The sequence below is a fragment of the Salmo salar genome, chromosome ssa03 (assembly GCF_905237065.1).
Source record: "Salmo salar chromosome ssa03, Ssal_v3.1, whole genome shotgun sequence".
In the NCBI taxonomy this organism is placed as follows: Eukaryota; Metazoa; Chordata; class Actinopteri; order Salmoniformes; family Salmonidae; genus Salmo; species Salmo salar.
Window position 1 is genome coordinate 95,594,531 of NC_059444.1, and position 11,098 is coordinate 95,605,628.

At 44.2% G+C, this 11,098-nt stretch overlaps 1 protein-coding gene and 1 long non-coding RNA gene across 8 annotated transcripts; both read left to right on the forward strand.

Moving 5' to 3' along the window:
* Positions 1-1,250: 1,250 nt before the first annotated feature.
* LOC106601974 (oocyte zinc finger protein XlCOF6) lies at positions 1,251-6,594 on the forward strand. Of its 4 annotated transcripts, XR_006769317.1 has the most exons (4): positions 1,251-1,553; positions 3,952-6,343; positions 6,428-6,489; positions 6,533-6,594. XR_006769317.1 is itself a non-coding variant. In XM_014194416.2 (2 exons), exons 1-2 carry the CDS (start codon positions 1,328-1,330, stop codon positions 6,072-6,074), a joined length of 2,349 nt encoding a protein of 782 aa, XP_014049891.2. In that variant the 5' UTR covers positions 1,251-1,327; the 3' UTR covers positions 6,075-6,588. The 4 variants fall into 4 exon arrangements, 1 of the variants encoding a protein (XP_014049891.2); XR_006769316.1 differs by having other exon boundaries at positions 3,952-6,489; XR_006769318.1 differs by lacking the exon at positions 6,428-6,489 and having other exon boundaries at positions 3,952-6,405; positions 6,533-6,592.
* Positions 6,595-6,658: 64 nt separating this feature from the next.
* Positions 6,659-9,403, forward strand: LOC123741757 (uncharacterized). Of its 4 annotated transcripts, none has more exons than XR_006769320.1 (4): positions 6,659-6,673; positions 6,718-7,125; positions 7,169-7,252; positions 7,296-9,403. It is a non-coding gene; the product is annotated as an uncharacterized lncRNA (long non-coding RNA). The 4 variants fall into 4 exon arrangements; XR_006769321.1 differs by having other exon boundaries at positions 7,169-7,224; positions 7,268-9,403; XR_006769319.1 differs by having other exon boundaries at positions 7,169-9,403.
* The last annotated feature ends 1,695 nt before the right edge of the window (positions 9,404-11,098 follow it).

The window sequence follows — 11,098 nt, forward strand, 5'->3', positions numbered from 1 at the left end:
TATCATAATCGCTGCATTACACATTTCTCACCTTTTCTGGCCATGATGAGTTCATATTCCCAAAGTAGCTATGCAACAAATAACCATGCGCATCGCTCATTTAATTGGGTCTATTAGAGAGGCTATTATAATGTCTAGGTTTTGCTCTAGTCTATGCATCCAACAGGCAGCTCAGTTTATTACATAGGGTACTGGGGGGTAACTTGCCCTCTCCTAAGATCAATGTCTAATTGCTGACACAAGAAAGCAATGTTTGGAAAAGAAATGGTATGTGGATGAAGGTTATGCGTAGGCGAATAAACTATAAAGGGAAATAAATATCTACAGTTTACACTTTTTTTGTTATTTCATGAAACTTTGTTTTTAGAAAAGGGGCAGTAGTTACCCCAGTAGAAGATTATCAATCAAATTTATTTATAAAGCCATTCTTACATCAGCTGATGTCACAAAGTGCTGTACAGAAATCCAGCCTAAAACCCCAAACGGCAAGCAATGCAGATGTACAAGCACGGTGGCTAGGAAAAACTCCCTAGAAAGGCCAAAACCTAGGAAGAAACCTAGAGAGGAGAATAAAAGCTAAGTCTAGTTGTCTTACTTTTATTATTTAATAGGTCCTCATGAGAGCCAGTTTCATCATAGCGCTTGATGGTTTTTGCGACTGCACTTGAAGAAACTTAAAAAATTCTTGACATTTTCCATATTGACTCACCATGTCTTAAAGTAATGATGGACTGTCATTTCTCTTTGCTTATTTGAGCTGTTCTTGCCATAATATGGACTTGGTCTTTTACCAAATCGGGCTATCTTCTGTATACCACCCCTACCTTGTCACAACACAACAGATTGGTTCAAACACATTATGAAGGAAAGAAATTCCAGAAATTAACTTTTAACAAGGCACAACTGTTAATTTAAATGCATTCCAGGTGACTACCTCATGAAGCTGGTTGAGAGAATGTCAATAGTGTGCAAAGCTGTCATCAAGGCAAAGGTTGGCTCCTTTGAAGAATCTAAAATATATTTTGATTTGTTTAACACTTTTTTGGTTACTACATGATACCATATGTGTTATTTCATAGTTCTGATGTCTTCACTATTTTTCTACAATGTAGAAAATAGTAAAAATAAAGAAAAACCCTTGAATGAGTAGGTGTTTCCAAACTTTTGATTGGTACTGTATGTATAATTATTTAGTTTTTTGTTAAAGTATCAGTTTTTACGCCACCCAATAGGTGGCGGCAATATACCTTTTAGGATGTAGTCTGTAAACCTTAAAGAAGAAGAAGAAACCCATGGACGACAGTGTCAAGTTAAATGTTTCTTCAAAATGTCGAAACCACGGTTGTTGACTGTGTTTATAGCCAAGCGATTAATATCGGCAGCCGTTAACATATTTGGGATAGAGGAAAGGTGGATAGCCCAGTACCAGGAGCCACTAGCAGCAGTGACTGTTGAGATAATGGCGGCGGTGGAAACGACGATTGAACAAGAGCTCTCTCGTTCAAAGGAGGAGATTGAACGTCTACGGAGGCTTCTTCTGGAGTTGGGAGCAGGTTCGTAGATAGGTCTTGAAAGAGAGCGAGAGGGGGTGGTTTACACGGGTAACAAATAACCACCAGAGGGGCAGCTAGTTTAGCCCATAGCATGGCTAGAATGCGCTGTTTTTAAGCAACGCTGGTGTATTTCTGGGGAGAACGAAGCCACCGCACGAACTTCAAGGCCGCCCGCGGTACTGCCGTTATTGTTAGCAGAAAACAAGATAACCCATTATAGTGAATAGGAAAATGCCAGTTTTCGTGTAAATAAACACATTTCGAAAACAATTATTGTACCAATAAATGCTTCCATTACTGCAGATGTACACAAGTTAAGGATTATTTAGTAGCTAATGGCAGCCTGCAGTACCCCGGTTGAACATCAGCTTGACACACTCAATGAGAGGGGCGCCACTGAGCTGCCTGCAACGTCACTTTCTGGAGTAGCTGAAACAGCGCGTGTTATTGCCGCGTTCAAGACACCTGGGAACTCGGTAATATCCGACTTCAGTGCGTTTACATCAACTGGGAACTCGGTAATATCCGACTTCAGTGCGTTTACAACAACTGGGAACTCGGTAATATCCGACTTCAGTGCGTTTACATCAACTGGGAACTCGGTAATATCCGACTTCAGTGCGTTGAAAACAACTGGGAACTCGGAAAAATACGAGTTCAAATCATGACGTCAGTGATCGGAAAGTCGGAGCTCTAGAAATGGATGACTGTTAAAATCGATTTTTCCCAATCTGAGCTCGTTTTTTCCCGAGTTGCCAGTTGTTTTGAACGCACTGAAGTCGGATATTACCGAGTTCCCAGTTTTAAACGAGGCATTAGTCTACATACATTTCCCACTTGAGAAGCCATCAGAACCGGCTTCAAATGTGCTATTGAGTCTTCACATAGGAATGAATGGTGTCACGTGATGGATGGCTTTGTCTATTCAAATTGCCATTGGCGTATTTACGCTGGTGTTGCTTTGAATTGCCTTGCAAAAAACCTGAACAGTCCGTGGGAAGCCAGAAGTTAATTAAGTACAATTACATTTCCTGTGGCGGTGGACTTGGACTGTTGGTCATTATAACGGGGAATTTGAAATAAAATATCTAAAGGCATGTATTATTAAGCAGACTTTCCGTTAGCAGCTAAGCTAGAATAGATTCCCACCTGCAGTTCTGCTGTTGGAAATGGCTTGTTCTGAGTAGTCTAACTGAGGCACTGGGGCAAAATGTGTCTCGGAAAACGCCAAATTAATTTTCCAATTATCCAAAATCTTTAGTGACCACAGAGTGTCAGGACACCTGCTTAACGTCCCATCTGAAAGACAGCACCCTACACAGGGCAATGTCCCCAATCACTGCCTTGGGATATTTTTTTAAACTAGAGGAAACAGTGCCTCCTACTGTCCCTCCAACACCACTTCCAGCTGGTCTCCCATCCAAAGACCAACCAGGACTGACCCTGCTTAGCTTGAGTGGTTAACCAGCAGTGGTATGCAGGGTGGTATGTTGCTGGCCGACCGCATATAAGAGTAATGTGATGTAGCCTAATGTAAGTAGCTAAGGCCTCTGGGATGTGATGTAGCCTAATGTAAGTAGCTAAGCCCTCTGGGATGTGATGTAGCCTAATGTAAGTAGCTAAGGTCTCTGGGATGTGATGTAGCCTAATGTAAGTAGCTAAGGTCTCTGGGATGTGATGTAGCCTAATGTAAGTAGCTAAGGTCTCTGGGATGTGATGTAGCCTAATGTAAGTAGCTAAGCTCTCTGGGATGTGATGTAGCCTAATGTAAGTAGCAAAGCCCTCTGGGATGTGATGTAGCCTAATGTAAGTAGCTAAGGTCTCTGGGATGTGATGTAGCCTAATGTAAGTAGCTAAGGTCTCTGGGATGTGATGTAGCCTAATGTAAGTAGCTAAGCCCTCTGGGATGTGATGTAGCCTAATGTAAGTAGCTAAGGTCTCTGGGATGTGATGTAGCCTAATGTAAGTAGCTAAGCCCTCTGGGATGTGATGTAGCCTAATGTAAGTAGCTAAGCCCTCTGGGATGTGATGTAGCCTAATGTAAGTAGCTAAGGCCTCTGGGATGTGATGTAGCCTAATGTAAGTAGCTAAGGCCTCTGGGATGTGATGTAGCCTAATGTAAGTAGCTAAGGCCTCTGGGATGTGATGTAGCCTAATGTAAGTAGCTAAGGCCTCTGGGATGTGATGTAGCCTAATGTAAGTATCTAAGCCCTCTCATCCCTTGTCATTTCTCATTGTTGCCAAAGCAAGAGCAGCCAGCCTCCTGGCTAGATTCACTACTATATGCTTTATGATATCCCTTCAGCCTCAGCAGAGCATAGACACATGAGTGTATTTGGATACATTTGAAATGTCTTTGTTTTTGTCTAACTGGCTAATTATTCCATCTCCTCTCCAGACCCCCAGCAGCTAACTGTCCCTGAAGAGGAGGTTCCCCCTGAGGAGCAGCACTGTGAGCAGGAGTGGAGCCCCAGTCTGGGGGAGCAGGACCCAGAGCCCACACAGATTAAAGAGGAACAGGAGGAACTCAGGACGAGTCAGGAGGAAGAGCAGCTTCACAGACTTGAGTCTGATTCCACAGATGTTGTAGAGTTCATATTTCTTGCTCCTCGCTGTGTGGAAAAGTACTCTGATCAGGACAGAGAGAGGTACACTCTACCCATCAACACAACTGAACAGATCCAAACAGAACCTAATGGAGAGGACTACAGAGTATCAGAACCAACCAGTGACTCTCTGTTCCTCTCTGCAGTAAATCCAGACTGTTCTGCAGCTCACAGTGAAATCATTGTAAGTGTGGATGAGGATGAGAGCGAGGAACCTGTGTTAAAGACCCTCAAATCAAGGAGGACACAGGCAGAGAAACGACAACGCTCTCAAGTCTTCACTGAGGCCAAGACAACCAGTGAGCTGAAAGAACCACTGAAGTCTAACACAAATAAGAAGCCATTCAAATGTCCTGTGTGCAGTAAACGCTATAGGACACTAGGCGGGTTAAAAACACATCAGAGAATTCACTCAACTAAAAATAATCATCACTGCAAGAAATGTGGCAAATCATTTAACTTGTTGCAGCAGTGGAAGAACCATATGCAGACTCACACAGAGGAGGAATCACCTACATGTCATGTGTGCAGTAAAAGTTTTAAACTACCAAACCATCTGCAAACTCATATGAGGTGCCACACCGTAGAGAAATCCAGTCAGTGTCCAACATGTGAAAAACACTTTAAATCAGCGAAAGACCTAGAGATTCACCAGAGAATTCACACTGGAGAGAAATCGTATCCGTGTCCGACATGTGAAAAATGCTTTACATTAGCAAAAGATCTAAAGAAACATCAGAGAATTCACATTGAAGATCAACTATACCAGTGTCCAACGTGTGCAAAATGCTTTAAGTCAAAGTACAATCTTAAACACCACAAGAAAATTCACACCGAAGAGAAATTGTATAGCTGCAATGATTGTGTCAAGTGCTACAGGACCAAGACAGGCTTAGAAGAGCATGTGAGGACTCACACAGGAGAGAAACCTTTTAAGTGTTCTGTGTGTGAAAAGTGCTTTACTTCAACAACCATTCTAAGACGCCATGAGAGAACTCACAGTGGAGAGAAACCACATGGATGCACACAATGCAACAAATGCTTCCCTGTCAAATCAGACCTGGTTAAACACATGAGAACTCACACAGGGGAGAAACCTTTTAGCTGTAAAGAATGTGACAAATGTTTCAGTCATAACATTAGCCTGAGACTGCACATGAGAACTCACACAGGGGTGAAACCATACAGCTGCAAAGAATGTGGCAAATGTTTTTCTGTTAACAGTAACCTGAGAATGCACATGAAAATTCACACAGGAGAGAAATCGTTTTGTTGCCAAGAATGTGGTAAATGTTTCCGTCATAAAATTAGCCTGAGACTGCATATGATGACTCACAGTGGTGGAGAGAATCTTCATGGATGTACTCAATGCAACAAACGTTTTCCCATCAAATCTCTCCTGGTTAAACACATGATAACGCACACAGGGGAGAAATCTAATAGCTGCAAAGAATGTAGCAAATGTTTCCTTCATAACATTAGCCTGAGACTGCACATGAGAATACACACAGGGGAGAAATCATATACCTGCAAAGCATGTGGCAAATGTTTCCAAAACATGATGGTTCTGACGAGGCATATGAGAACTCACACAGGAGAGAATCCATATAAATGTCCTCTTTGTGTCAGTTCCCTTATGTCATCAAATGAACTAAAACATATTAACTTGGGAGAGAAACCAGAGACCGACCAACCAGAGAATCCATCGTGCCTCTGCAGCGATTGTGGCAAATGCTTCCCAACTATGAAAACCCTGAGAGACCATATGAGGACCACACATGAAGAAAGAAGGCATCAGTGCTCTGTTTGTGGAGATGTTTTTATGTCATTGGGTTCTCTTAAAGTTCACCAGAGAGTTCACACTGGAGAGAAACCCCACCAGTGTTCTGTTTGTGGGAAATATTTTGCATTGTAGTGATGGGAAGTTTGGCTCTTTTTACAGACTCTGATCTTTTGACTCGTTTAAATCAAAATAACTAATCTTTTGCCAAATTTCTTTCGAGTCAGTAATGCCCAGAGCATGCAGGACCCACTCCCGGTGAATGATGAAATGATTCTACAAGTCTCTCGTTCACTATAAGGGGCTTATTGGAGCTGTCATTTGTAAAAGTGGCTTTAAGCAATGTACATTTGTGATTGCCATACATACAAATTATATTATTTATTGATGCCTTGTAAAAGGAGGTCTAGGTACGGCCTGACTAGGAAGGAGGACTAGGTACGGCCTGACTAGGAAGGAGGACTAGGTACGGCCTGACCAGGAAGGAGGTCTAGGTACGGCCTGACTAGGAAGGAGGACTAGGTACGGCCTGACTAGGAAGGAGGACTAGGTACGGCCTGACTAGGTACGGCCTGACTAGGAAGGAGGTCTAGGTACGGCCTGACTAGGAAGGAGGACTAGGTACGGCCTGACTAGGAAGGAGGACTAGGTACGGCCTGACCAGGAAGGGAGGTCTAGGTACGGCCTGACTAGGAAGGAGGACTAGGTACGGCCTGACTAGGAAGGAGGACTAGGTACGGCCTGACTAGGTACGGCCTGACTAGGAAGGGAGGTCTAGGTACGGCCTGACTAGGAAGGAGGACCAGGTACGGCCTGACCAGGAAGGGAGGACTAGGTACGGCCTGACTAGGAAGGAGGACTAGGTACGGCCTGACTAGGAAGGAGGACTAGGTACGGCCTGACTAGGTACGGCCTGACCAGGAAGGAGGACTAGGTACGGCCTGACTAGGAAGGAGGACTAGGTACGGCCTGACTAGGAAGGAGGACTAGGTACGGCCTGACCAGGAAGGAGGACTAGGTACGGCCTGACTAGGAAGGAGGACTAGGTACGGCCTGACTAGGAAGGAGGACTAGGTACGGCCTGACCAGGAAGGAGGACTAGGTACGGCCTGACTAGGAAGGAGGACTAGGTACGGCCTGACTAGGAAGGAGGACTAGGTACGGCCTGACTAGGAAGGAGGACTAGGTACGGCCTGACTAGGTACGGCCTGACTAGGAAGGAGGTCTAGGTACGGCCTGACTAGGAAGGAGGACTAGGTACGGCCTGACCAGGAAGGAGGACTAGGTACGGCCTGACTAGGAAGGAGGACTAGGTACGGCCTGACTAGGTACGGCCTGACCAGGAAGGAGGACTAGGTACGGCCTGACTAGGAAGGAGGACTAGGTACGGCCTGACTAGGAAGGAGGACTAGGTACGGCCTGACCAGGAAGGAGGACTAGGTACGGCCTGACCAGGAAGGAGGACTAGGTACGGCCTGACCAGGAAGGAGGACTAGGTACGGCCTGACTAGGAAGGAGGACTAGGTACGGTCTGACCAGGAAGGAGGACTAGGTACGGCCTGACCAGGAAGGAGGACTAGGTACGGCCTGACCAGATTGACAAGGCATTCCGTCAAGAGTCGTTACAGAGGCTTGACTGCTGTGAGGGTAATATGCACAATATAATTCACACACTGCAGCACCCCCAAACGATTTGTGTTCCAGTTTGTTGAGCAGAGGCAGTGTATCATCATAACATTCAATTATTAATGAGTTAGGGGCGGCAGGTAGCCTAGTGGTTAGAGCGTTGGACTAGTAACCGAAAGATTGCAAGATCGAATCCCTGAGCTGACAAGATAAAAATCTGTCGTTCTGCCCCTGAACAAGGTAGTTAACCCGCTGTTCCCCGGTAGGCCGTCATTGAAAATAAGAATTTGTTCTTAACTGACTTGCCTTTTGTTAAATAAAGGTAAAAAATGATAATTGTATTAATTCTTGCACCATGCGTTCAGTTATCAGATCTAAACAGGTATTTTTGTTCACTGCGCTCTCTGCAGGCTTATATTTTCCCTGCCTGGCTATATGACAGACAGCTGTTGATCAGAGCACGTCTCTGGAGCCGCTGAGCCGGAGGAGGAGGAGCGTGTGTCAATCCTATAGTAGGACTCAATGCGGCCAGCAGGTCAAACGAACAACTAAAATGAACGAGTCACTCAGAAAAATGAGTCCGTAAAAACAGTCGTTCACAAAGAAAGAATTGTTTGCAACCTGACAACGCAATAGTGATGTGCAGTTTATCAGAAACCACCAGGGAGTTCACTCTGGAGAGAAACGTTGTCAGGTTATCAGAAACCACCAGGGAGTTCACTCTGGAGAGAAACGTTGTCAGGTTATCTGAAACCACCAGGGAGTTCACTCTGGAGAGAAACGTTGTCAGGTTATCAGAAACCACCAGGGAGTTCACTCTGGAGAGAAACGTTGTCAGGTTATCAGAAACCACCAGGGAGTTCACTCTGGAGAGAAACGTTGTCAGGTTATCAGAAACCACCAGGGAGTTCACTCTGGAGAGAAACGTTGTCAGGTTATCTGAAACCACCAGGGAGTTCACTCTGGAGAGAAACGTTGTCAGGTTATCAGAAACCACCAGGGAGTTCACTCTGGAGAGAAACGTTGTCAGGTTATCTGAAACCACCAGGGAGTTCACTCTGGAGAGAAACGTTGTCAGGTTATCTGAAACCACCAGGGAGTTCACTCTGGAGAGAAACGTTGTCAGGTTATCAGAAACCACCAGGGAGTTCACTCTGGAGAGAAACGTTGTCAGGTTATCTGAAACCACCAGGGAGTTCACTCTGGAGAGAAACGTTGTCAGGTCCTTCCGCTGCAACTGCTTTAAAAATTGACTGAACTTGTAGAACATGGTAGAAAGTCAGTTGTTTTCATAGAGAGCAGTCAGTCAGTGTCCTGGCACCAGGAGTCCCTGTTCATCTATGATAGAGGACAGTGTCCTGAGTGGTATTATATCTCAACCCTGTTCATCTATGATAGAAGACAGTGTCCTGAGTGGTATTATATCTCAACCCTGTTCATCTATGATAGAAGACAGTGTCCTGAGTGGTATTATATCTCAACCCTGTTCATCTATGATAGAAGACAGTGTCCTGAGTGGTATTATATCTCAACCCTGTTCATCTATGATAGAAGACAGTGTCCTGAGTGGTATTATATCTCAACCCTGTTCATCTATGATAGAAGACAGTGTCCTGAGTGGTATTATATCTCAACCCTGTTCATCTATGATAGAAGACAGTGTCCTGAGTGGTATTATATCTCAAAAGGACACTTTTGTTTTTGTTTTGTGAAGGTTCATTGTTCACTAACCATGTCTGATTTTAACATTGTTATTGAACGACTATTAATCTGTCTTTTCTGTTTGATCAAACCCATGAATAAACTGACAAAGGCACATTGTCGACAAGCAGACTGCACTTGACTTTTAAAGGCAATTCTTTTGTGATGTTTATGGAGATCGCATTCAAGTTAAATGTTGAGGATGTTGGCTAAGGTGAATTACGATCTGCAGTTCAAACAACAACAACGCGGAAACCCCGCCACTGTTTTGGTAAACAGCTGAGTGATGGGTCTGGAGAAATGTAACCACTCTGACATTAGACATGTTGAAATTCATAAACGGAGCTTTCAATGCTAGAACCATCCATGAGATCAGAATGGTAGTTTTAACCTCAGCCAAGATTCAAGACCATCAGGGATTTGGACAATGCAGTATTTTAAAGGTAATTTTCCAATTACTGACATATGTGGCATGTACAGTTAGTGCGGTCTCCGCAAACGAGAAAATATTGCCATTGAAAGGGGCGATCGGATTGAATCTAGTTCCACGATTTGAGGCTATACAGTGTTGGTTTGCTATACCGCGGTTGAAATTGAAAGGTAATTTCCGATGGAGCTGAAAGCATTTACCGGTGAATGCAGTCTCTACAAACACGGGAACATTGATTTTAACATTGCCTTCAAATTTCAAATGCGCTGTAGTGCGGATCTTAATTACAAATAATTGTACACTGCAAATTCACTGCAAGAAGCCCAAACAGATATAGTGTTTGACTAAAACATAATCATTTCAAACCTTGCTTACATTTGTACACAATCACGTCTCTCTATTATGCATGGGAATACTTGAACATATTTATTCAATTCAAATCACTTGGAGCTGATTTCCTGGTGTTCTTTTACAGTATTTTATGTCCAGCAATGAAAATTACACACTTTTTTTCTCAAACTTTTTTTGCAGCCGCCAGTTGGGGAACCCTGGTGTAGATGAAGGGGAGGAGACGGGTTAGAGAATGATGTTGAAGCCTTGAGACAATTGAGACATGGATTGTGTCTGTGTGCTATTCAGAGGGTGAATGGGCAAGACAACAGATTTAAGTGACTTTGAACAGGGTAGAGTAGTAGGTGTCAGGGGCAGCGGTTTGTGTCAAGAACTGCAACGCTGCTGGGTTTTTCACGCTCAACAGTTTCCTGTGTGTATCAAGAATGGTCCACCACCCAAAGGACATCCAGCCAACTGGACACAACTGTGGGAAGCATTGGAGTCAACATGGGCCAGCATCCCTGTGGAACGCTTTCAACACCTTGTAGAGTCCATGTCCTGATGAATTGAGGCTGTTCTGAGGGTAAAAGAGGGTGCAACTCAATATTAGGAAGGTGTTCCTAATGCTTTGTTCACTCAGTGTATATCAATTAAAAAAATATATAAAATGGATGTACCAATCGCAGATTGCCACTTTAAAATTAAAGTGCAATGTGCTTATGTTGTGAGTTTGAACACCTCAGTCGCCCCACTAAAGTGTCCCCCCCACTAGGAGTCTAGTAAAGGCTGTGTTCCCCCACTAGGAGTCTAGTAAAGGGGGTGGTCCCACTAGGAGTCTAGTAAAGGGTGTTTAGTAAAGGGTGTGTTCCCCCACTAGGAGTCTAGTAAAGGGTGTTCCCCCACTAGGAGTCTAGTAAAGGGTGTGGTCCCACTAGGAGTCTAGTAAAGGGTGTTTAGTAAAGGGTGTTCCCCCACTAGGAGTCTAGTAAAGGGTGTGTTCCCACTAGGAGTCTAGTAAAGGCTGTGTTCCCCCACTAGGAGTCTAGTAAAGGCTGTGTTCCCCCACTAG

Bases quoted from the DNA above. Each gene is read 5' to 3' on its own strand.
- LOC106601974 (XM_014194416.2), top strand. From the start codon at position 1,328: ATGTCGAAACCACGGTTGTTGACTGTGTTTATAGCCAAGCGATTAATA. The intron at 1,554-3,951 runs GTTCGTAGATAG...TCTCCTCTCCAG, and splicing joins TCTTCTGGAGTTGGGAGCAG to ACCCCCAGCAGCTAACTGTC.